Consider the following 23,673-nt stretch of genomic DNA (forward strand, 5'->3'; position numbering starts at 1 on the left):
AACCAAGATTGCATAATTAAACTTTAAAAGTACTAGGTTCATGTCCCTAACTAGGGGTGGGCGTTTTCAATCGAGAGTCCGAGAAACCGGCTCGATCAAGACCGAAACCAACCATTCAGATCGGTTTTCAAAGCTAACTTCATTGGGTTGGGCTAAACTGAACCGATTAAAGTGTCATTCGGTTCGGTCTCGGTTTCAGTGTTTGCAGAACCGATCAGGACCGATATTTGGTACATGTTTGCATTTCTGCATTTCTACTTGTTTAGTTTCGACAGGTTTATGTTTAGTTTCTGCATTTCTGCATTTGTAGTTTGCAGTTTTGCTTAGCTTATGCATTTCTGCATTTATACTTTACAGTTTTCTTGGCCCGAAAAACCGAAATACCGGACCGATTGTGTTCGGGTTGGTTTCTTATCGGTTTCAACCTGCTCAACACACCGATCCGCCAGTGTTGGTTTCAGACTCGGTTTTCAGCTTTTTCGGACCGAACCGATCCGAACCCAGCCCTATCCCTAACTTCTCACAGAATTGTGTATTGACTACCTACAAGTGAAGGGTAAGTGTTATTGAAATGTAGAGTGTCGGGGTATTATCATTTTCTTTTACACATTTAGGTTGGTTTCTGTAAACTATATTCGGTTGTGCTCCTACGTGAGGATTACGTTACTACACTTGATACATTTTAGGTCCACTGCTCATAATTATTTACCAAATTATCTTTTGTATTTGATAGAGAAGCATAAGTATTAAAATGGGTTCAACATCTCATCTATACTGCAAGCATTTGCTGTAAGTTCATTGGTTTTGCTAGTTTATCGTTTATGCTTTTGTATCTATCTTTTTTTCTTATAAAGTTATACACATTGATGATGAAATTTCAATTAATATATCATTTCCAGAAGCTCATGTTAAAAATCTTGCAAACAAATAACACTTACCCACCTCAAACTCTCAAAGTCATACAAAAAATAGTATATGATGAGATTGATGCAATGTGTGAACAAGGAGCACTCCAACTCATAGATGCCATCTAGTATGAAAAAGAGTGATAAGAGGGTATTAAACAAAGGTTAATGTGACTACTGAACAAATGTCAATGTTAAACAAAGGGGTTAATGTCACTGAAATGAAGTATCTTGGCCCCTAGTGGACTAGTGGTAGTGGGGTGGGTATTTATAGTATCCAATAGCATCCAAGCCTCCCCCTTTTACCCAATCAGACCCAAACAACACCACACGTTTTCTTAACCACTAGTCAAGCAACTTCATAATTATAGCAAACATTAAGAAAATATGAAGATGGCAATTGACCACTTGGAACTTGGAACTTGGAAGGCCCTAAGTTAAGGCCAAAAGCTTCCTCCCCCTTCCTTTCTTGCCATCCGCGTGGCATGATCCTAGCCATGATCTCCACTTTTGGCAACCCTCAAAGCACTCATAAATATCTCCAAATATCTCCCTATTATATCTATTCAGAGGGGACCCACCTCCATGCCACCTGTCTCCACCGAAAAATCGCAAAAACAAAAAAGAATGGCTAGTTTAAAATCGTGGCCACCAAAACAGAGAACCCAATGACGATAGGGCTGTTGACGTGGCACGCAAGATATTTTCCTCTCTTTATACCAAGGCCTAGATATTTTTCACCGTTGGATCGCCCAGACCTAGATTTCTTCACCGTCCGATTTGCGGCAAAAGATTTTGAGATATTTTTCTGGGCCTTTGACAAAAAGTGAAGGACTCTCTACTACTTTTTATGAACCAAAAGACGAGATTTTTCAAAGCTCTTCTGAAACACAAGACACAAAGCTCTCTTCTTTCTTCTTCAGTTCTTCTTCTGAAGTTGAGAAATGGGTGAGGTTGTGGTGAGTAGTGAGGAAATGAGAACAGAGAGTGAGAAGCAGAGAAGTACAGAGATGAAGAACAATGGAGGTGGCGGTGACTCATCAAGTGGGGTTGTGATGAGGTGGGAGAAGCTCTTGCCTGGAATGAACATGAGGGTCTTGTTGGTTGAGGCTGATGACTCCACAAGGCATATTATAGCTGCTTTGCTCAGGAAATGTAGCTATAGAGGTGAGTTGGGTTTTTGGTTCTTGACTTAAAGTTTTGATCTTTGGTTAAAATAACCAACTGGGTTTGTGTTTTTTTGGCAATCTTTTGATGGTGAATTTGTAGGTGTGTTAGATCCTGTATTTCTTTTCTCTTTTTTCTTTCTTTGCCTTTTTGGGTTAAAAAGGAGAAAAGGGTTAAGATCTTGGTTTTCTAATTCTGTGACTACTGTGCTGATGATGAAGAATTTGAAGGGTGTTGTTGTTGAATTCACATGAAGTTCAAGTGGTGTGTGATTTTGTGTTGGTTTATCTTAATGATAAGAAATTTAGGCCAAGAACAGAAATTGATCTAATCTCTGTAAGATCAGCTAAATATTGTTTTACTTATGAATCGTGTTTAATTACTATTAATACGATAAGATGTTAGAAGATGGTGAATATTATGAAAGTCAACCATGTCCAGGAAGAGGTCTAGTTTTAATTACAGTAAGAGAGTGAATTCTTTCAGTAGAAACCAATATTTAGATTCAAGGAATTAACATAATTACACAATATGTACAGCTAGCTAGCTGCAGTATAGGCAAGGTTCACCAGTAAAAAATAAAGACTAATTAGCAGAGATTAAGGAGATGATTAAGGTGGTTTAATGCTTTTCTTCATCTCTTTCGACTTCTTTGGATGAAGGTTTTGTGGTTCAGGTCACTCACTGTTGATAGAGGTTTTTATTTTATGTGAAAACTTAAGATATGAAGAGAACTCTTGGCTTTATTCACCCCCTTTGAGAGTTCATGTAAAAAGTTGCAGATATTTTAGTAGTGCTTATCATATACAGATCATGTAAAATTGCAAGTCTAAGGCTCACCCCAGTTATGTGGTGAAATCTACATGAATGGACATATCAATTTTTTGGCCGACATAACTCACCGAACTTAACCTGGCTCTTGTTTTTGTTTGAGCAGTTGCTGCTGTACCTGATGGCTTAAAGGCATGGGAAATACTGAAGGCAAGGTCCGATAAGATAGACCTCATACTGATGGAAGTAGATCTGCCATCAATATCTGGATTTGCTCTGCTTACGCTAATCATGGAGCATGAGATCTGCAAAAACATTCCTGTTATAAGTATGATTTGAAGAACAAATAAATGTGACATGATTTATGCTATTTGATTTTCATTATAGTGGTTTTTACCAAAAATACTCATGAACTTATTTTGTGATGTTGCAGTGATGTCCTCTCAGGATTCGATTAACACAGTTTACAAATGCATGACAAGAGGTGTTTCCGACTATCTTGTTAAGCCAATTAGGAAGAATGAACTGAGAAACCTGTGGCAGCATGTTTGGAGGAGACAAGCTGTATGCCTACTCAATTTCTTTGATTTTTAATATTACTTCTAGTTCAGTTTCGAATTCTTATGTTAACAAGTCTGCCTGAGCCTAATTGAAATCTATTGTCTATCAGTTAGCCAGAAATATCCCACAAGATGAGAGTGTTGGACAAGAAAAGATTGAAGGTACATCTGATAACGATGCTGCAAGCAATCATTCCAGTGGCTATGTGGCATGTGCTCAGAGGAATAAGGAAAACATTGAAAAAGGGACTGATTCTCAGGTTTGTGTTTTATTATTTTGGAAGTTCATTATATTATGAAGATGATGCAGAAAAAAACCCTCAATTTGCATTCTCAATTTCGACCGACTGAATGTTTTATCTCTCTTGCAGAGCTCTTGTACAAAGCCAGATTTTGAAGCTGAGAGTGCTCCTGTGGATATGCAGGAATTTTCGCAGCAGATACAGGCTAAAAATTTTCTGGATGACTTAAGAATGCAGAAAGATGAAGGGAACACCAATTGTAGTGAAAAGTTGCTTATGCATGAAAATGAATCCAGAGGTGATATATCTTTACATTTCAATTCAGCAGCTTCTTATCTGGTTAGTTTGGTAGGAAGGCCTGTTAACATTTGTCAATCCGTGAATCTAATTAGGACCAGCAGTGAATGCCTACAAGGACAAGTTAGCAGCTCCACTAGGTGAGGTTGCCAAGCCAGGTAGTCATAGGAGGGATGCTAATATGGGTAGTGAGGCTTGTGATGATAACGATCTCCTTGTCAACTCTTCAAGAAATGTCACAGACTTCTTTGGGGTATGCAGTAGTTATCCAATTAGCAACCTCAGAAACTCTTCATCAAGTAATAGGCCTAGTACATATGATTCTGCTCCGCAGCTGGATCTTTCTTTGAGAAGATCAGATTCCAGTGGCATTGAGACTCATGTTACTGAAAAAAGGCATACTCTGGGCCATTCTAACGCCTCAGCATTTTCACGGTGAGTTTCCATTTTTTGTTTTCTGCAATGAATTTGGTGATACGGGCACCTCATCAATCTATGGATTTATATAAAGAGTCTGCAATGAAGTTGGTTTTAGTCATTGATTTCTTCACTAGACGATTTATTCATTACTCTTTCACTGGACTCTTAATTGTCGATTCAATCTACTATTTTGTCCTGCAGATACATCAACAGACCATTGCAGCCCCATAATCCATTGACTGGCATAAACGATCAACAAAAGGCATACCAAACTACATCTGAGAAGCCTGCATCCCCTGTTAATATGGATTGTGATACCCCTGCTGCTACTTCAACTGTTCCAAGGAGTGTCATCACTGTAGCTACTGGTCAGTCTAACCAGTCTGAAATTGGAACGTCATGCCCTCAGCAGAGATTATTTCCTCTTCCTGTTCCCGTTAAAGGTGTAAGGTTTAACAACCTTTGCAATGGGTATGGTACTGTACGGCCTCCAACCTTTTGCACACAGTCAAGTCCATCACCAATGCCAAGTTCAGCTGCCCAGCAGGAACCCTCATTTCTAATGAGTACATTTTATCCGACTAATCTTCAAAACCATAAACCAGAGCAGGTGTACGACCCAGCTTATCATAATTCCAAGGTTGCGATGGAACAGACAATGCAGCAGCAGGAACAAAGATTCGATGAGGATCGAGGGCATATCTCTTCAAACAATGATCAGAGTGCAACTAGTAGTTTTTGCAATGGCAATGCTAGTCATCTGAATAGCATGGGGTATGGAAGTGCTTGTGGAAGCAACAACGTTGATCAGGTGGCTATGTTCAGGGCTGCTCCAGAGAGCAAGAATGAAGACAGTGTCTTTAATCACAGTGGAAATAATCGATCCATCCAAAGAGAAGCAGCTCTCAACAAGTTCCGGTTGAAGAGGAAAGATAGATGCTACGAGAAGAAGGTAGATCATTATCTTTATCGTATTTAATATTGTAGCTTCACTTTTACCTCTATTGTTGCCAAATAGGCTATGGTTCTAACAAGAAATTTCTTACACAGGTTCGTTACGAGAGCAGAAAGAAGCTTGCAGAGCAGCGTCCAAGAATAAAGGGACAATTTGTTCGTCAAGTGCTTAATGATCCTTCACATATGGAAGCTGATGGCAATGCATATGAGGATTGAGTAGAGGTTTCTTTTAGAGTTTAAGTTGCACCATTTTCATTTCTAGATGCCTAGAAAGAAAGATGCCGGGAGATGCTTGCTGACACCGCTTCCTATTCATCTTGTTTTTGGATGTATATTAACTGATGGTACCATGTATATCCCTTGTAAGATAGGGCTGTAAATTTTTGTATCCTCATTAAATTTTCTTAGGGCTGCCTTAGTTATTCTTTCCCTATTTACACAGGTTTTTTCATTCCGACTTACATGTCAGTTGGTATACAAACTACATTTGTACAGTTGTACTTACTGGATTATCTTCTTGTTACTAACTACTTGAGGATTTTGTAATTGAGAGGTGAGGAGAAATTGTTTTCATTTCAAATGAATATCAATGATCCTAAGTTTATACTTTGATAATGTCCCTTCCAACAACTTAAATGGAAGGCGTTTTCAGGCAGTGACACTCGAATTGAGTGCTAGATTACATTAACAGTTATCCAATCAACCAAATTAAAACTTTAGTACTGATAGATTCAATTCTGATCCTCCAACAAAGAAGAAGTGATCTCAGATTCGGTTGTGAGATTGCAACAAAATCTAGGAAACCAATTTAGTTGCTTCTTGAACCTCTTTGAGTGAGCCAAGTATGCTGACTGCTGTGAGAAGCAGAATGCATTGTTGCAAAACTGACTGTCCGAGTCAGTCATGTGACTTCTCTCAGCTGCGTGAGAACCTGTCCGGGAGTCCATCTACCAAAATATCAAGTTCCTTATTATGTATCAATTTACTCACCCCAAAGAATACAATTAACAGTAATAAACTATATCAACCCATAGGTTCATTCTCCTTGTCTTGAAAAAACTACGAGGACCTCATAAACAAACAATAATAAGTTGCGGAGTAGGTAACTAGCAAAGAATATTGGATCACGCATATACCGCCGACAACAATAATCTTTCCTAGACCTGCCATTCTAACGTGAGATGATGACTCGCGGCCGTGGTCGTCGTCTGATTTGGTGGTCATATTACTCCTTCTTTCAGCGGATCTACGAAACCCAACAGTGAGAGCTGGCCGGAGAAAGAGAGAAGAGAATGAAATAGGTCACATATATCTCTCAGCTCACTAATCTAATGGTGTTATATATAAATCGGATCATGAAGATTAAGTCGTTGAAGTGTGTCAGTAAGCTACTGACACAAGATATATATGGGGTATCTTTGAACCGATCATATTCAAACTCCATTGTTCAAACTCCGTTTCATTCTGCAGCAAGATGACGAATACATTTTAAAATTATTCAGAACATCTGACAAATTTCTTATAGTCTCACATGAACATCTGATGAGTGCATGCAGATTTCAGGGCACGTATAGTACTAACTTTCTTGCTTCCCTTCATTTCTATGTTTCTCATCAACCTACTTATCATAACTTTGCCTTGAGGTAAAATTTGCACTAGTAGTTAAGAATCAATTTTGTTATGTCATGTCTGTTAAACCAAATTTTCAATAGGAGCTTAATCAGCTTATGATCCTACATACAAGTTTGGTCACCAAATATAAGCTTCAAATTTCTCGAAACCGGCCTTCCTTTCATTCAATCATTTTCAGTCGAGCTAGCTTGTCCAATGTATATACAGTTACAATGTGGATGATGGAAGAAGCACTTTTACATGCCACCTAGTTTTTCTGGCTTATTCATTTAACTAAATTCAAAGCCACCATAAAGTGATAAAACCACTTCATATAAAAAATTATTGCAGGAGATCGAGCAATTCCAACCTCTTTCTTTTGACACTTCAGAAAGAAATTCTCAATGTGGAAACAAAATACCCGGATGCAATTCGAGGCAAAGATGTAGCAACCAAGAAACATTTTGCATTTAAACACACTAGTGGAACTAATTACATCAAATCGATAAATCACATCAGAATTGTTACTACTTTCTGGGCCACCAGGATCCAAGGCTGCTAGTGTGTGGCCTTGGCTGCAAGGTCGCCAGGATACGTAACTACATACGCTTCGAACCTTTGATAAAAAAATATAGATAACATCAATTCAGCAATTTATGCCCGCTTAAGTCTTCGAATACCAACATAATCATAGGTAACCAGGGGTTTTGGTTCTCAAACTTGTTTCATTAATGTCTTCCTTAACCTCATTTGTGGGCACTTGCCATGTAAAGTAATCACATTCACATACTTCCTGAACCCATTTAGGAAAAAAAAAAAATAGAGAAGAAAACCGAAAAGTTATCTTACGTCTTCCTGATCCGTTTCTATGCACTGCATCCCTCAGTGGCTCCCTCAGTGGCATCCGGCAGTCCGCACGTACCACTGGATACAGGAACCAATCTGCAATGAACAGAGTGAAAAGTGAAAACGAAGTGAAGGCTCAACTATTTGTAACAGCCTAGTCATCTAGCTAACTCGACAACTTGTCGATGAAAAAAGCTTATTAAAATAGAAATGCATATAAAGAACAATAACGGATGAAATAACAATATATACCTGCAATTACCAATTTCATTAAAATCCACTTGTGAATCTGTCCCACTGAACTCAGGCATCTTGAAGGATGAGACTCATAAGGAGAAAGGAAGATGGAATAACAATACCTGCAATTACCGATTCATTAAAATCCACTTGTGAATCGGTCGATCTATCCCATAGCTGAACTCAGGCAACTTTTAAGGAGAAGGAAGAGAAGATGAAAGGAAGAAAGCGGCCTTGGTTTGAGTCTGGTTTGGTTGATCAGAGAGAGAGAGAGAGAGAATGTACATTAGGCTTCTATTGGAGTCTTACTAATCAGAGATTGCAGAGTTGACTGATCAGTCATTGCAGGGTAGGACTATTGTACTATTGGCTCACGGGCTTGCCTACTACTTCACCAGAAAACTGTGACCTCTGCACTGATAGCATTACTGTGGATGTAGAAGATGGTTTGAACAAATCAAACAGAGAATCCTAGAGAGTTTTTTTTTTTTTTTTGATGAAGAACAATATTACAAGCATTAAGGCGGAGCCCCTGAGTCCAGCTTGCAACGTCAACTGAATGGCCTAAATTGGCAAGAACATCCGCCACCAAATTTGCCTCTCCATACGAGAATCCTAGACAGTTCGGGAATGAGCAAACAACTGTTTCTTAGATTTGTATTTGAATTTGAATATGCGACTGCACTGGTCCTAACGCCTGACCACTGACGAGCCCATTTGTTTTTACGTTCAAGAATTTCTATTTTTATCCCAGTACAGTAACAAACACTGTGCCTGTCCAGTCGTGCATGTCTCCCAAGGACCTTTATCAAGGCAAATACTTTCTTTCGGTGCATGAAACCTTGTGAGAACGAATTTTTAGGATGATAAAATCAATCTTTGCCATTCTCGAAAATTTTCAGAAATGACATTTTTGAACAAACAGATTAGCACACATTTTTTTTTTGTCAATGTTTTATTTTCTCACTAAAATTCTCCCACTTAAAAAATTTTTAAGCATTTTTTAAACTAACGGAACTTAAAAGTGTCAACCACTCAACCCGATTTTCTTTTAAAATTTTTCAAAGTAATAAACTTAGAAGGAAAAAAATGGTTATGTGGGTTTGATGAAAGAGCAAAGCTCATTTTCTCGGATCTTCTAAATAATAGATGCCATATATTTCTCATTACGTACTATCGAGTATTTTCCATAAATTAAAATTTTGTTTAAATTCATAGAGGTTGTGGTGACCAGAAAACAACGGATCTCCAGTGGAGGAACATCGTTTTCTAGTAGGAAGCAAGCAAGTAGCAACAGATACGTCTAACTTGGCTACGATCTATGTTGCTGCACTATAGTCCAAGCAAACATTTGTCAAAGTTATCAAAATGATAATGGCTTTTCTCCACTAATTGTGGTAGGTAATTTCCCATAAAGGCTACCCAATTTAAACAAGTATTTGTTTACAGCAACTACTCAAGGCACGTCGTTCTACTTCTACCTTTTCTTCTCGCACGAAATGGCTTTGCTAATAAAACCTGCAGTGCAGGTGATTCCGTGCTCAAATTGTGCAGCAGTTGTAAGATTGAAGGTGAAGTATTGCATTACAGCAATCATATACTTTGTATAAATCTCGATATCTGCCTAAAATCATTTGACGGTGACCGGACTCTATTTGAATATCACGTTATTGAAACAAATCGATATATCGTTATGACACACTGTAGAATTTATATATGTCCAAAACTAGTTGAGATTAGGTGGAAATGTCAAGTACTATATATTATAAGGTGGAATGTACGATATTCTCAACAAATCGGTGGTACCTATCATAGTTGTTTGAGTTACTAGTCGATATCTTCCATTCTTCCTGGTGCACCGATGATATTTTTGCCCAGTCGACTACTCAGCAACTCAGGATTGATGAAGGTGACCCTTTGGGTACATCTGTGCATGCTTATCCCTAAAACAATCAATGAAATGAAACACTCAAAACCCTTTTCTTTTTTCCTTTTATAATCAAAGTCATAAAGGTGCCTCTTTTTTGGTCCCAGAGATAGAAGAAGAAATAAGCAAGCAAAATTGAGAGAAGAAGAACAGGTGAGAAAACATTAAGGTGGTTTTGGGGTCCTCCTTTCTCTTGAGTCTTGATTAAAGGGTTCAATAACTAAAAGGTTTCAAGAAAGCAAAAATCAAACACCTCTCTTCAATTTCAAAGGCTTGATTAACTGCTGTAAGGCTGTAAGTCATGTATAATATTCCCTTCAAGATTCTAGCATGAGGTACCAACCATACCAAATCACAAAACAAAACATAGGTATTCACATCGAACGGTGATGACCGAGGTAATACTTTACAAGTCTTCACATCTGACGGTCGATGACATCAACTACTTGCAAAGCACTTTTCTCAACTTAAAAGTAATAGCACCTGCATGCATAATAATACCAAGAAATGAATGATTAGTAATGTTTCCCAGTGGTTTCCAAAAGCCTTTTTTATAGATTCTCCATGTCTTCTCTACTTTTGAACTCTTTCTACTGCACAGCTCAATACATTGAAAAAATAGACCAGAACTTCAAAGCTCCCAATTTCAGCAGTGTCTTACTAAGCAAGGTAACACTGCTAATTAATCGTATTTTAATCCCTAAACCCACTTTTCTAATTGCATTTACTGGGACAAGACTACAAGAGTCAAGAGGAGACAAAGACAGAGATTATGGGGGCTGCCACTAGGAGCACCATTTCTTACTCATCTTCAATCAACCAGAAAAGGCTATCTATTGGCTACACTATCTCTTATTGCTCTTTTGAAAGCCTTCACTTTCCTCTCAATTATTCTTAAAGTGTATCCAATCTCTGATTCAGGCTAAGATAGATATCCCCCGTGTCCAATGCTTTTGACATGGTGGTATCTGTATTTTAAACTACGCTTCTTACAAAGCATAACATGAGATGTTGGAATCGTACACAAACCAAAACCTATTAGATCTTTTGCATTGCTTCTGTATCATAGCAAAGAACATGTATATTCATGAATCATGATGCAGGATAGAGATACTATATCTGTCTTAACATTGCTTAACTTTATACCACATATACTTGAAGATTATGCTTGTAAAGTGAATATAAGTTGTGAAAAGTAAATAATCTAAAGCAGGGCTTTACTGAAGTAGCACAGCTTTCTAATTTGTTATCATGTCTTGCTAACTCTAAACTATTCAATCAATGCGACTTTTGCTATTCCAAGTTAGTAAACTACAATAACAATTCAATTTGCTTTTAGGAAAAGGCTAAGCTCGTCCTACCCCAAGATGAATCATGGAACGTGGTCAACATTAACAGGTAGTATAATGATCCAATGGTTGATATATGTGCATCAAGTACCTAACAAATTCAATCAACCCTTTGAAATTAAAGGCATTTTCCAGAAGTTCACACAGCACAAGCAAACATCAAGAAGAAGTTGCCAGTGAAAAGTAGCGAGGAGAGACCAAAATTATTGCAGCTTTCAGCTTCCTCTTCCTTTATATATATAACCCCATCAGCTCCCCTCCCTTTATTACTTAGCCCTCTAAATCTCTTCTCATCTATCTCTGACTTTCGAGTTCTTTCATCTCTCTTCCTTTAGCAAATGTCTCAAGCCCTCACGAAATCTCCTAAACACTGTGGCGATAAGCACGGACTGAAAATTAACAAGCTCTGCAAGAAGCTATTCGCAGTATTCTCTACACTTTTCACCACAATCCTCTGTTTAATATTACTTGTTTGGCTTATACTACACCCCACCAAGCCTCAGTTCTCTCTCAAAGAAGCTGATATCTACCAGCTCAACCTCTCAGGAACCAATAACCTCCTCAACTCCTCCGTCCAACTCACCTTGCTTTCCAAGAATCCCAATCAAAAAGTTGGCATTTACTACGACGAGCTTCAAGTCTATGCTCAATACAAAGGCCAACAGATCACAGTTTACACATCTCTGCCTCCTTTCTACCAAGGACACGAAGACAGCAATGTCTTGACTGCTTCTTTGATTGGAAATGGTTTGCCGGTGGCTCCCTCCTTCGGTTATGAAGTGGGTCGTGATCAGACGGCTGGGAGACTGGTTTTGAATCTCAAAGTGCTCGGACGACTAAGGTGGAAGGTAGGAACTTGGGTGTCCGGGAGATACAGAGTGAACGTGGATTGCGTTGCTGTTATGGCTTTCGGTCCTTCTCTCCCAACAGGTCCACTCACTACTAGGCAGGGGACTCAGTGTTCTACCACTGTCTGAACCAATTAAGACTACTGCTATTAGTCTATTACTAACATGAATCACAGTGATGACTAGATTACTTCACTGCCTAGATCGAGTTGTTAATTTGCTTTTATTATTAGTCTGAATATGATTGCTTGGTGTTGAGGTATGTTATGCTGATTGAAATAATAGGACTTGAAGTAATGATCATGTACATAAGTGAGAATGAAAAGCGTGTTTGTATTGTAAAATCTTATCTTCTCAGTTTCTAGCAATAGAAAGTGGGCGAAGAAAAGCTTTGGTGTTGTTCATGTTCTTGTAGATTCGTTTCCAGTAATGGGTTTTAGTTTTTTGAGAAGACTGATGATGAACACTGAAAGATGAGGATTGTGTGTGTTCATCACGTTTTCCTAGTACGGTTGTTGTTGATTTGTGGGCAGGAAGAAACGGAAAAGGACAGATTGACGGATAAAGACATAAAAGAGGTAATGATAGGTGAGATGCCAACCAGAAAAAAAAGCAGAGGAAAAGAAAAAGGAGGGAAATCCATTATATTCTTCACTAAGGAATGTTCAAATTTACAGTTCAATCCCTCACCACCTTTAACGACTTGTTAGTGCATGGACTCTTGCGTTTTGGCGCCAAGCAAAAAGAGATGCGAGTACAAAACGAATCTTTCTTATATGTACACACTATATATTATAATGTATCACACCAACCCAACACTTGAATATACTCGGGAATGTTACCGATTCTGGGAAGATGATAGGTAAAAATTGTCCCAGAACACTGTTCTGAGAGTTGCTGCTTAAAAGTCAAGGGATTCTTCAGCAAGAAAGAAAAATCGAATTTAAGGAGGTAATAGATTTTATAAGAGAAAATACAAAGAAAAATGTCTGGTTACAGTTAAAAGCATTTCATCGGCCGACAGTCTGATTAACTTTAGGCTAACCTCAAAAACTCCTTCAATTAGCAAAATCCTTCACATAAATGGAAGGTGATGGCAACTAACGAGCTATTAGAGAATAGTTAGTTAACAATTGACTCTAACATCTTGCAACGACTAAACGGTCCAGAACTTAAACATTTATAAATTATACCCTAGTCTAGATGATTGAGTAGAGTAAAAATGAGAATACCTAGCGCTCTGCTAGGGTTGGGAGAGAGCCGCTCGTGGCCTCTCTGTACTTTCCTCCATCGTCGATGGAGCAAATTTCCGGCACTGTTCTCGGCGCCGTTACCTTGGCCCACGACTTCCATCGTGCGTGCTTACCAGTTGCGGCAAGGATGCTTCCCGGCGGCGTCTTTCTGGTCCCAGCCTTTATCTGATCGTGGTTGGTGGGGAAAAGAAGGGGTCGTGCCACCTTGCTGGGGTGGAAAGGCACCGGCGGTGAATCGTCTCCGACCGAGTCGGGCAAGGCTGAAAGTGGGTCTCTTGGATAGATCTGGTCCTGCGGTGGTGCGGTGTATGGCGTACGGTTGCTTGACCAAGAGTATTGATGCTGGGACGATGACGTATCGGCGGCCGGAGTGGGTTTTTGGCTTCGGTGATGGCTTTTCTCCAGATCTGACCAGCGGGGCTTGGGTCTGGTGCAGAAGCTTTCCGGTCATCAATGGGCATCGCCACAAGGGTGGTGAGGCAGGCGGCAATGCCTTGCTTAGTGCGAACAGGTCCGGGACGAGGTACCTCCGGCGAGGTTCGGCGGCTCGGTGGCTGGGGTCGCGGACAAGGCAGGTCTGGGTGCCCAGAGAGATTTTGGGTGCCCACCTATGGATCTGGACCTGGGCTCCTATTGGTTTGGGCTTTTCAAGATGGGCCTTTGATTGGAATCTGTCTTCTCTTTGGATTCGTATTTGGGATCCAGGCGACTTCTTACGGATTCCTCTTTCTGCTATACTCTGGATTTGGAATTTTGGCTACCTAGGTAGAAGATTGCTCTCTACTCGACGTATTAATTTGTGTGGAGTGGGTAAGGTCGGTCACACTACCGGCGGTTACCTTGATAGAAGGTTACCCTCTATTCGACGTATTTATATGCGTGGAAGTATGGTCGGCCATACTATTGGAACCGTTTTACATCGCTCGGACTCTGTCCTGGGCGTCATCAAATGCTTAATTGCATCCCTTCGTACCTTTGATCGGTTTTATTTCCGTTGCTTTATGGTATCTAGTATTTCCCTTATTAGTTTATATTTTGATGTAGTTTCTACATCTTTAGGTTGTAATTTTTCTTATGTTTATTATTAATAAAATGGTTGACTATTATTCTCAAAAAAAAAAAAAAACTTAAACATTTATGATGGTGACAAACAATACTTTACTACCTCTTGAAAAGCAAAAGAAGAAATACTTTACTACCTCTTGAAAATCCAAGACCCGCAACACAAATTTAAAAGTAGAACTACTTTCTGAGGATCCAAAAGATAGCTAGTGATATGTCCCCACAAAATAGCTCTGAATAGCCTAAAGAACCATACAAACTTCAGGAAAATGCTGCTTTTATAAATGCGTGTCAATATATACAGGGTAATTTCTAGGGACACCTAGCACCTTTTCTTGGACAAACATTAGTTCATCAAAAATTTGATAACTGATTTAGGAACATGAATTTACAGGAAAACCCTACAATATCTAAGATCAAACACTAACTATTGAGTCAATAACATGTCAAACATTGAACAGAAAAATCTATAGCAGTTGTTAGCTGACAGAAAGGTTAAAGAAGGAGGTGGTCAATCTCAAGTAGCATCAACCAATCAAGGTAATGGTAAAACTTCCAACAGGCAACAGCTAATCCACATTTAAGGGTGACATGAATGAAAATTTGCCATATATAAGGAATAAACATACGAGGAAAGTGAGAGATAGTTTTAAAGTTGAGTACAAATCTTGATCCAATGACCTTAAAGATCTAATCAAACACTAGAACTGGGAGAATCAAGGAGTTCACACCACTCAAAACAAAAATTCCAAATGGCTATGGCATATAAAAGTGATCACTCATCATGAAGGTGAATTGTATCTTTTGCTACCAACAACTGCATATCATAGATTGAACTAGAGAACTCAAAGCCTGAAAAGGAGTCATATGTCCCCGTTTCATTTAACTATTTCTCTCTAATCTCTATATTGAATACTTGCCTCAGCAAAAATTTCAACCCACCCACCAATCAAAAAGTGTAAACACTAGCTAAGTTTACCAACACCATTAGAAATCTCTTCAGACCCAATGAAACACGACTACACAAACCCTGACTTGTTGTATAAATTATCAATGACTAATACATTTACAGAAAGCATTCAAGTTCTTTTCTATTTGTGTAAACTAAAGCTTTAATTTGCAACAAACATCACCACAATCACAAACCCTGACTACACAATGAAACACGACTACACAAACCCTGACTTGTTGTATAAATTATCAATGACTAATACATTTACAGAAAGCATTCAAGTTCTTTTCTATTTGTGTAAACTAAAGCTTTAATTTGCAACAAACATCACCACAATCACAATCATAAAATCTCGAAACATAGTCAGTTCAAAAATTCTATTTATTATGACCAAAAGCAAAAGTAAATGGTACATTCTATGAATTACTGCACAGAATCTCACAGTCTGAAAACTCTGCTACTACAACTACAAAATAAGATTGTTATATAAGTAAGACTACTGCATTACATTTCGAATAGGCTCATGGTTTATCGAATCAAGACTAACCCATTTCCAGAAATGCTTCTTGACAGACACAGCCTCATGAGCAACACTTGTCTCGCCGGAATCGGCATACTCATGCTCCTCCTCCGTCACGAAATCCTCCTCCGGCAAGCCCTCCACCGTAGCATCCACCGAATGCAGCTCGTAACACGCCGGCAACCCCGGATACGACGCCGAGCTCCGCTCCTCCACCTTCTTGCCATACGAACCGGGTACAATCTTCACAATGCCGTCTTGACCCGACCCGTTTAGTATCGACCCGAGCTCTTCCAACACGGCCCGGTTCGCCGCCGACATGGGGTCCTCGCCGGGCTTCATCTTCTCCGACAGGGGCCTCCCCCGGCTCCTGACGCTGCCGTCCGATAACTGTTGCTCGGCTTCGACCAAGACCCGGTTTTGAGCGCCGATGACCCGAACCGTGACGACGTGGACGGTCCGAACCGGCGGGGTCGAGTCGGCTAGGGAGCTTTCGCCTTCGGAGAGCTCGAGCCAGAGGTTGTGGACGTTCTTGGTCCCCGGCTTCACGCCCCACGAGGCGAGCGAGTCGGAGCGGAGGCGCGGCTTGAGCCAATCGGAGAGCGATTGCGGCGTGGCGAAGTTCCGGTGGTGGTGGAGCGACATTGTGGGGATTTTGACGAATCGGCGAGGGTAGGATGGGAAATTGAAGAGTGGGGTTTTGGGGAGGAGGGTGATTTTGGAGGAGGAGGAGGAGGAGAAGAGGAAAAAGACGGAGAGGGCGGAGAGGAGGAGATCGGGTACGATCGGGAGCTTGTTGTTGGGGGTTTCGGGGAGGTTGACGTGGCTGTTACTGATTGGTGGTTGTTGCGGCGATGGCATGTCAACGATTGGGGATGGCTGGTGGTCTGGTGGTGGTGGCCGCCATAGTAATCTGATTTAAGAAGAGAGAGGGGTTGGAGAAATCATATTGTTGGGATTGTTGGGTCGTTCTTTCTTAGGACCCAAGTTTCTATTGGGTTTTGGAGATGGAGTTAAATTTGAATTGTGGCTTCAAAGTCCAAACTATAACTTGGTCCACGTATTCCATGAGTAATTTCTTCTCTAGAAAATTAGAAAAGAAAATACCCACCAAGCTAGCAAACAAGGTCCGGCATTTCACCACCGCGAGTTGCTTCTCAACCAATTCAGCGTAGATCAAGGTGTTGAGAATGTGTATAAATATAACTCTCACATTGGAAAAATATAATTTTGTTTATGGGTTTATAAGGGTTTGGGTCACTCCATCCATTGCCAATTGGTTTTGGATGTGAACCCCAGATTACTTTATCACAAGAAATGCACCGCGCGCCGGTACCTGCAACTGCAACCAGTAATTTAATATTCTGGAGGTGCTAACTCTTCTGCAAAATTCATCTCGACCTGATGTTGACGATGATGCATGCTCTCATTAGTATCGTCATCGCCAACTTCACGTTTTGAATATCGAGTATATGATCATCTTCTTCATGAAGAGAATGAGACTGACAAATTAGTAGAGCTAGATAATTGGATACAGAAGTTTCCCCATCAGGGTGCACTATACAACCGTGTACGCAAGTCCGTAGGACTCACTACTAGCAAAATAACAACACACACGGATTTACTGTAGTTAAAAGCCACAGATATCCGTGTGAAATAGAAATAGTAACAGAAATCCGTGTGAAATGAGCATAATCGGGCCCACAATAATTTATACAATAACAATATCAACGCAAATCCGTGTGCATAAACAATAGTCACAGATATCTGTGTAAAAACTAAAACATTTTCACACGGATATCTGTGTGAAAATCAATTCACACTGATTTCTGTACGTATTATAAATTAGTTTATTTCGAAATTATTAATTTTTTTATGTTATGTGAATTATGGAGGGACAGATTTCCGTTACAATAAGTATTTGATACAGATTTCTGTGTGAAATGAGTAACACACAAATATCTGTGTGAAATGTTGACACAGATATCCGTGTGAAAAGAGGATAATTAGGCTCACAGTAATTTATACAATAACAATATCGACGGAAATCCGTGTGAATAAACAGCAGTAACAGATGTCTGTGTAAACGGTAAAATATTTTTACACGGATATTTGTGTGAAGATCAATTCACACTGATTTCTGTATGTATTAGAAATTAGTTTATTTCGAAATAATTAATTTTTTTTTGTTATGTGAATTACGGAGGGACAGATTTCCGTTACAGTAAGGATTTGATACAGATTTCTGTGTGAAATGAGTAATACACACAGATTTCCGTGTGAAAATATTGACACAGTTATCCGTGTGAAAAGAACAATTGGCTACAGAATTCCGTTTGAAAAGGAGACTACACACAGAATTCCGTGTGAATAATGAGACTACACACAGAATTCCGTGTAAATAATCGACTGACAATTAACATGATAGTTAGTGGTTACCGAGGTTGCAAATGTGTAAGTATTTCACACGGATTTCCGTGGTTATTCTGCTTATAATTAGCAGATTGATCAAATTTGGCCATTGTTCTTATATAAGTATTTCACACGGATTTCTGTGGCAAAATAACTTGAAAGAAAATTATTATCAATAAAAAAAAAAACTAATGACTAATTATTTATTTTCAAAAAATAAGGCCGGGCTAATCAATTTATTCCCGCTCAATATTTGAATATTCCCACAGATTACTGTGGATACTGTTGTAAAAAAACAAAAAAAGTTAACACACGGACATCTTATATTTGCTAAAAATGTATTTCAGACAGATTTCTGTACGTATTATAAATTAGTTTATTTAGAAATCGTTAATTTTTTATGTTATGTGATTTATGGAGGGACGGATTTCCGTTACAATAAGTTTTTGGTACAGATTTCTGTGTGAAATGAATATCAGTAACGGATGTCTGTGTAAAAACTAAAACCTTTTCACACGGATAGGTGTGAAAAGAACAATTAACTACAAAAATCCGTGTGAAAAAGTATAGGTGTATATAAGGTTGATCACTTATTTGATATCGAAATAACGGCGGATTGAGTTAATTTTTTTACACAATACCTAATAATACACTCTAAATAGATGGGTAATGTCAAATTTATTAATTTTCAATTTTGATTTTTTTGTTCGCACAAAATTCTTATATGTCTACTACTGTGGTATAACTAGTTTATTAGTTGTAAAGAAAAGTATACCTTCCATGAGCAACAATGTGGAGGAAATAGACTTTATCAAAATCGACCGTTAGATGTTGTCATGATTAGAATAAATAGTTATGTTCAAAATTTCAGATATTTTTGTTATCGTTTAGGTCTCGATCTACTAGATCAACCCTGAACCCTAAATACCACATAAAACTAATATGCTCATAACCGCTCATTCGCAACTTATTTTTTCGATCTGTCAGCTCTCATACTCTCATGAATATGAGGTATACCAAATAATGTAAAAATGTTGCAAAGTTTATCTCCTCGTGGTTTAACTCCCCTTAGGGAAGTATAGGTGTATATAAGGTTGATCACTTATTTGATATCGAAATAACGGCGGATTGAGTTAATTCTTTTACACAATACCTATTAATACACTATATATAGATGGGTAATGTCAAATTTATCAATTTTCAATTTTTATTTTTTAGATTGCACAAAATTCTTATATGTCTACTAATGTGGTATAAATAGTTTATTAGTTATAATGAAAAGTATACATTCCATAAGCAACAATGCGTAAGAAATAGACTTTATCAAAATCGACCGTAGGATGTTATCATGATAAGAATAAATGGTTGTGTTCAAAATTTCAGCTATTTTCGTCGTCGTTTGGGTTTCGATCTAGTAGGTCAACCCTAAACCTTAAATACTACATAAAACTAATATGCTCATAACCGCTCACTCGTAACTTATTTTTTTGATCTGTAAACTCTCATGCTCTCATGGGTAGAAGCTATATCAACTAATGTAAAAATTTCTGAAATTTTATCTCCTCAAGGGTCGGCTCCCCTTAGGGAAGTAGAAGCGTTTAAAGGGTTGACCGGTTTTTAGTACAGACATCTGTGTGAAATGAGTAACGCACACGGATATCTGTGTGAAATGTTAACACGGAAATTCGTGTGAAAAGAACCATTAGCTACAAAATTCTCCCTACAAAATCCGTGTGTAAATATATATGTATCTCACACGGATTTTTGTGGTAAATTTTCTCCCGCTCACTTTTTTGGAACAAATTCAATTTCCCTCCCCTAGTAGTACTACACACGGATTTCCGTGGATTACTGAGGTACATACACACGGATATCAGTAGCAAAGGTAAATGCATTTCACACGGATTTCTGTGGAAATTCCGCTTACAACCAGCAAATTGATCCAAATCTGAAGCATATCGATCCATGTCCTTCTCCCCCACCCCTAAAGCGTATCGATGTCCTTCTCCCCCAAATCGATTCAGCCTTATCAGAGGTCTGGAAGCGGTCGTAGGCAACAACAATTTGATATCTCCCCCAATTTCGATCCGGTGTCTCCGCCCATTACTCCCTATCTCTATCATTCAATTCTGGGTAAGTGAGCAAACCAAGTGGGGTTTGCGCCATTTCGATTGTGAATTAAGAGCTCATATATCGTTTTGGCTTTCAGAGTGAGTTCATTGCTGAATGTTATATGAGGAGGTCCTATATGTCGGGTTTCACTCTTGATCATAGGTACGTCCTATGACTGAATGTTACTATAACTTGCATGCCTAAATTTGTTGGATAATTACTGTTAGACATATAGGACAAGGGAATTTTGTCATAATCTAATAGCTAAACTTTTATTTGAATTATCATTTGGCTTAAATGTTCAATACATTTTTTGGTGTCTATTTGCAGTTCCACACTAATTGTTACAGGGGTTTGAATCTCTAAGCAGATCTATCTCTCCAACTCTCAATTCCTCTCTAGGTATATTCAATTCTCAAAACCCTCATCTTCCATATATACGTTCAATTCACTTCATGCCACTCTCTATTTCCCTAAGCGTATGAAATGCATCTCAGTTTTGTTTTCTGAACCTACAAAAATCACAAGCTTCACTTAAAAATCCATGATTGTAGTATGTGCTGGGTTGGTTTTGTCTTAGGTTCGTCTAGGAAGAAGCATTAGATTGGTGATAAAGTTATTTGAGTTTATATTTGCATCTTAGATTTCATTTGCTGTTTGTGATTGAGAGTTTCAAGCTCTGCTTTGTGTTTGGGATTAATGGTCTTTATCTCTCTAGAGCCTGGCCTAGAGATAATCAACACCTTGCACAATGTTAACTACATTTTTGTTTGTTTTCTGTAGTCAGGTTTGTCAAGATGTTTACTTCAAGAGAAAGAGAAAGTACAGTGCTTGGATGGAAAGGCCTATGTTGGCGTCACTGAGCACATTCCAGCAATGACCATTCTTTTATATTTGATTTATCATGAACTTTTCTTTGATATTATTTATATTAACCATAGAAATTGTTGGTTGATGAATTTGAATTTTCTATAAAAGGATTTAAGAGGATAAACTCCGAAACTAGAAAATGTGTGGATTCCCTCGTATTCTCGAGGAATAAAATAGAGGCTAAGGGTTTACTAAGTTGGTTGTGACTTGTAAAAGATCATATCAGGATCAGGTTGTAAGTTGAACAAATCAGTAGATACGTTGCATATAAAATGACCAGCTCTTCCATTTTCATGAATTCTTGGAGTGTTTTGTTCAGGTGGTATGATTCTAGTATAAATTTGACTGTTGGTTTGCTTAATGTAGATGTGGATATCTAAGCCAGAGTATGTAGACTTTGGTCCATCCATTTGTCCACGGTAACTTACTACACATGTGATTGGATTGTTTTTCCCCCCTCTTGGCTTCTGTGGTTCGTTTGTCATGTGAGATTTGGTGTGCTTCTGGTCTGCTTGTAATCTTGTTTTTTCTTTCTTGCTATCACATTTACTTTCATACTGCTCTTGTTTTAATATGTCATCAGTAATTTATTGTTGTTTCTGATATGTGTGCTTTACTGCCTTTCTTGATTGTTGAAAAGATAAAAATGATAGTATCATTAATCAGGTTGTTTGTTTCCGATGCTATTAGGGAGTTTGATATGGCTGGAAAATTGAGACAGACGTTACCAATCAAACCTATAAAGTATAAACATAGACGTAGCCACATACTTGACTTCAGTTATGTTTTTCCACTCAGTGATAAAGGCCAAAGTCATTTGTCATAAGCCGAATTGAATCTAGTTATAGAAAAGTAGTTATCAAAACTCAAAATGCTTCATGCGATATATATCATGACTGCGTGAATGGTTACCTTTTGACAAGTTCTTGCATACCAGTTTTTGGCACATGGAGAGATCAAGAACCTGTAGCTGTTCCCAAATCACTATTGCTGTATGATCAAAGTTTGGTTTCTAAATAATATCTGTAACTTTATCACAGGTGGAAACTTGTATGGACCCTAATGGATCAGCACTGGAAACGCTTGGACCAACAACTTTATTCATGGGAGAGGATAACAGCAACAGGCAAACCTTGGAGCTGAAATTCTGAGTACAGAAGCACATTTGCATTAGGTATGTGGTGAATCTCACATCTCATAAAACTGTATATTTTGCATCTCAGTGCTCTGTTGTCATCTATCATTCAACTATTGTTCTTTTCATCATATGATTTATAAAGAATGATAAGGTTTTTGTCTCCTTTAAATGTAACTGCAGGTAGAGTCTTTGCCTTCTTGTCTGTTTATTATGGAGCTGGGCAACTAGATACAAGATGGTATGGTGAACACTATGCTAGTAGAGGTGAGGATGCAGACTGCGCATTGCTTCCTGAGCCATCAATGATGGGTATCGACCCGAAATGCCTCAAACTGTTCCAAATTCGCTGCTGAACTGAAAGGGTTGGTTTCACTTACCATTAGCTGGTTTGATGGTTATGTTTGTCTACTTTGAGTTGGTCCTCAAAGCATTTTGATGGAAATTATTCTTGGACAAGGATTATATTGTTAAAAGGGGGAAATCTTAGTGATATTCCACCTTCAATAACAATGTATGCTAGAAAGCAGCCTTTTTTTTTTGTAATCCAAGAATTTACTTTGGTATGAAATGTATTTTGCTAGGAATGTAAATAACATCTTGCTATGAATGCAAAGTTTAATATTTTCGATTGAGTTGTGGATTTGTTCACTTTATTGTAAATATTTGAAGTATATTTATTGTAGATAAATAAAAGTATTATTATGTTCAGGTTGCAAATTAATTAGCAGAAATATTTTTTTTTTAAATGCTGTCAATCTTACACACTGAAATCAGTGCGAGTTAGAGTATAGGGATTACCTACTGAAATCCGTGTCAATAGGTTATAGGTTTTCACACAGAAATCCGTGTGAAATATATTCTCATACAGATATCCGTGTGAAATACAATTTATACATTTGCCACAGAAATCCGTGTGAAATAGAGTTGTTCACACGGATTACGTTCCATTCCGGTAATTTAGATTTATGGAATTATAGTGGGGCCCACGTTACTATTTCACACAGACAACATAATCCGTGTGAGATGAGTACATATTTGACACAGAAATCCGTGTGAGATAGGTAAACATTTGCTACAGATATCCGTGTGAAATAGAGTTGTTCACACGGATTTTGTTCAATTCTGGTAATTTATATTTATGGAATTATAGTGGGGCCCACGTTAGTATTTCGCACGGACAACATAATCCGTGTGAGATGAGCATTACCCCCCCCTCC

General features: G+C 38.5%; 3 protein-coding genes and 1 long non-coding RNA gene across 8 annotated transcripts; 3 read left to right on the plus strand and 1 right to left on the minus strand.

Annotated features, from left to right (window-relative positions):
• The first annotated feature begins 1,742 nt into the window (after nt 1–1,742).
• On the plus strand, nt 1,743–5,849 carry LOC133715261 (two-component response regulator-like APRR5). Of its 3 annotated transcripts, none has more exons than XM_062141696.1 (9): nt 1,934–2,072; nt 2,175–2,408; nt 3,010–3,171; nt 3,277–3,407; nt 3,514–3,663; nt 3,775–3,943; nt 4,038–4,377; nt 4,564–5,314; nt 5,413–5,849. In XM_062141696.1, exons 3-9 carry the CDS (start codon nt 3,084–3,086, stop codon nt 5,533–5,535), a joined length of 1,752 nt encoding a protein of 583 aa, XP_061997680.1. In that variant the 5' UTR covers nt 1,934–2,072; nt 2,175–2,408; nt 3,010–3,083; the 3' UTR covers nt 5,536–5,849. The 3 variants fall into 3 exon arrangements, with proteins under 3 accessions (XP_061997679.1, XP_061997680.1, XP_061997681.1); XM_062141697.1 differs by having other exon boundaries at nt 2,175–2,336; XM_062141695.1 differs by lacking the exon at nt 2,175–2,408 and having other exon boundaries at nt 1,743–2,072.
• Nucleotides 5,850–11,439: 5,590 nt separating this feature from the next.
• On the plus strand, nt 11,440–12,551 carry LOC133715635 (NDR1/HIN1-like protein 26). Its single transcript, XM_062142224.1, has one exon. The coding sequence runs from the start codon at nt 11,628–11,630 to the stop codon at nt 12,264–12,266; it is 639 nt and encodes a 212-aa protein (XP_061998208.1). The 5' UTR covers nt 11,440–11,627; the 3' UTR covers nt 12,267–12,551.
• Nucleotides 12,552–15,764: 3,213 nt separating this feature from the next.
• Nucleotides 15,765–16,922, minus strand: LOC133715176 (uncharacterized). Its single transcript, XM_062141567.1, has one exon. It carries the CDS (start codon nt 16,783–16,785, stop codon nt 15,901–15,903), a length of 885 nt encoding a protein of 294 aa, XP_061997551.1. The 5' UTR covers nt 16,786–16,922; the 3' UTR covers nt 15,765–15,900.
• Nucleotides 16,923–20,174: 3,252 nt separating this feature from the next.
• LOC133717355 (uncharacterized) lies at nt 20,175–23,088 on the plus strand. Of its 3 annotated transcripts, XR_009849557.1 has the most exons (6): nt 20,175–20,469; nt 20,546–20,610; nt 20,779–20,850; nt 21,232–21,737; nt 22,359–22,492; nt 22,637–23,088. It is a non-coding gene; the product is annotated as an uncharacterized LOC133717355 (long non-coding RNA). The 3 variants fall into 3 exon arrangements; XR_009849556.1 differs by having other exon boundaries at nt 21,232–22,492; XR_009849558.1 differs by having other exon boundaries at nt 21,236–22,492.
• The last annotated feature ends 585 nt before the right edge of the window (nt 23,089–23,673 follow it).

This window comes from Rosa rugosa, chromosome 6 (assembly GCF_958449725.1).
Source record: "Rosa rugosa chromosome 6, drRosRugo1.1, whole genome shotgun sequence".
Taxonomy (NCBI): Eukaryota; Viridiplantae; Streptophyta; class Magnoliopsida; order Rosales; family Rosaceae; genus Rosa; species Rosa rugosa.

Bases quoted from the DNA above. Each gene is read 5' to 3' on its own strand.
- LOC133715261 (XM_062141695.1), top strand. From the start codon at position 1,850: ATGGGTGAGGTTGTGGTGAGTAGTGAGGAAATGAGAACAGAGAGTGAG. The intron at 3,408-3,513 runs GTATGCCTACTC...ATTGTCTATCAG, and splicing joins ATGTTTGGAGGAGACAAGCT to TTAGCCAGAAATATCCCACA. The intron at 4,378-4,563 runs GTGAGTTTCCAT...TTTGTCCTGCAG, and splicing joins AACGCCTCAGCATTTTCACG to ATACATCAACAGACCATTGC.
- LOC133715635 (XM_062142224.1), top strand. From the start codon at position 11,628: ATGTCTCAAGCCCTCACGAAATCTCCTAAACACTGTGGCGATAAGCAC.
- LOC133715176 (XM_062141567.1), bottom strand. From the start codon at position 16,785: ATGCCATCGCCGCAACAACCACCAATCAGTAACAGCCACGTCAACCTC.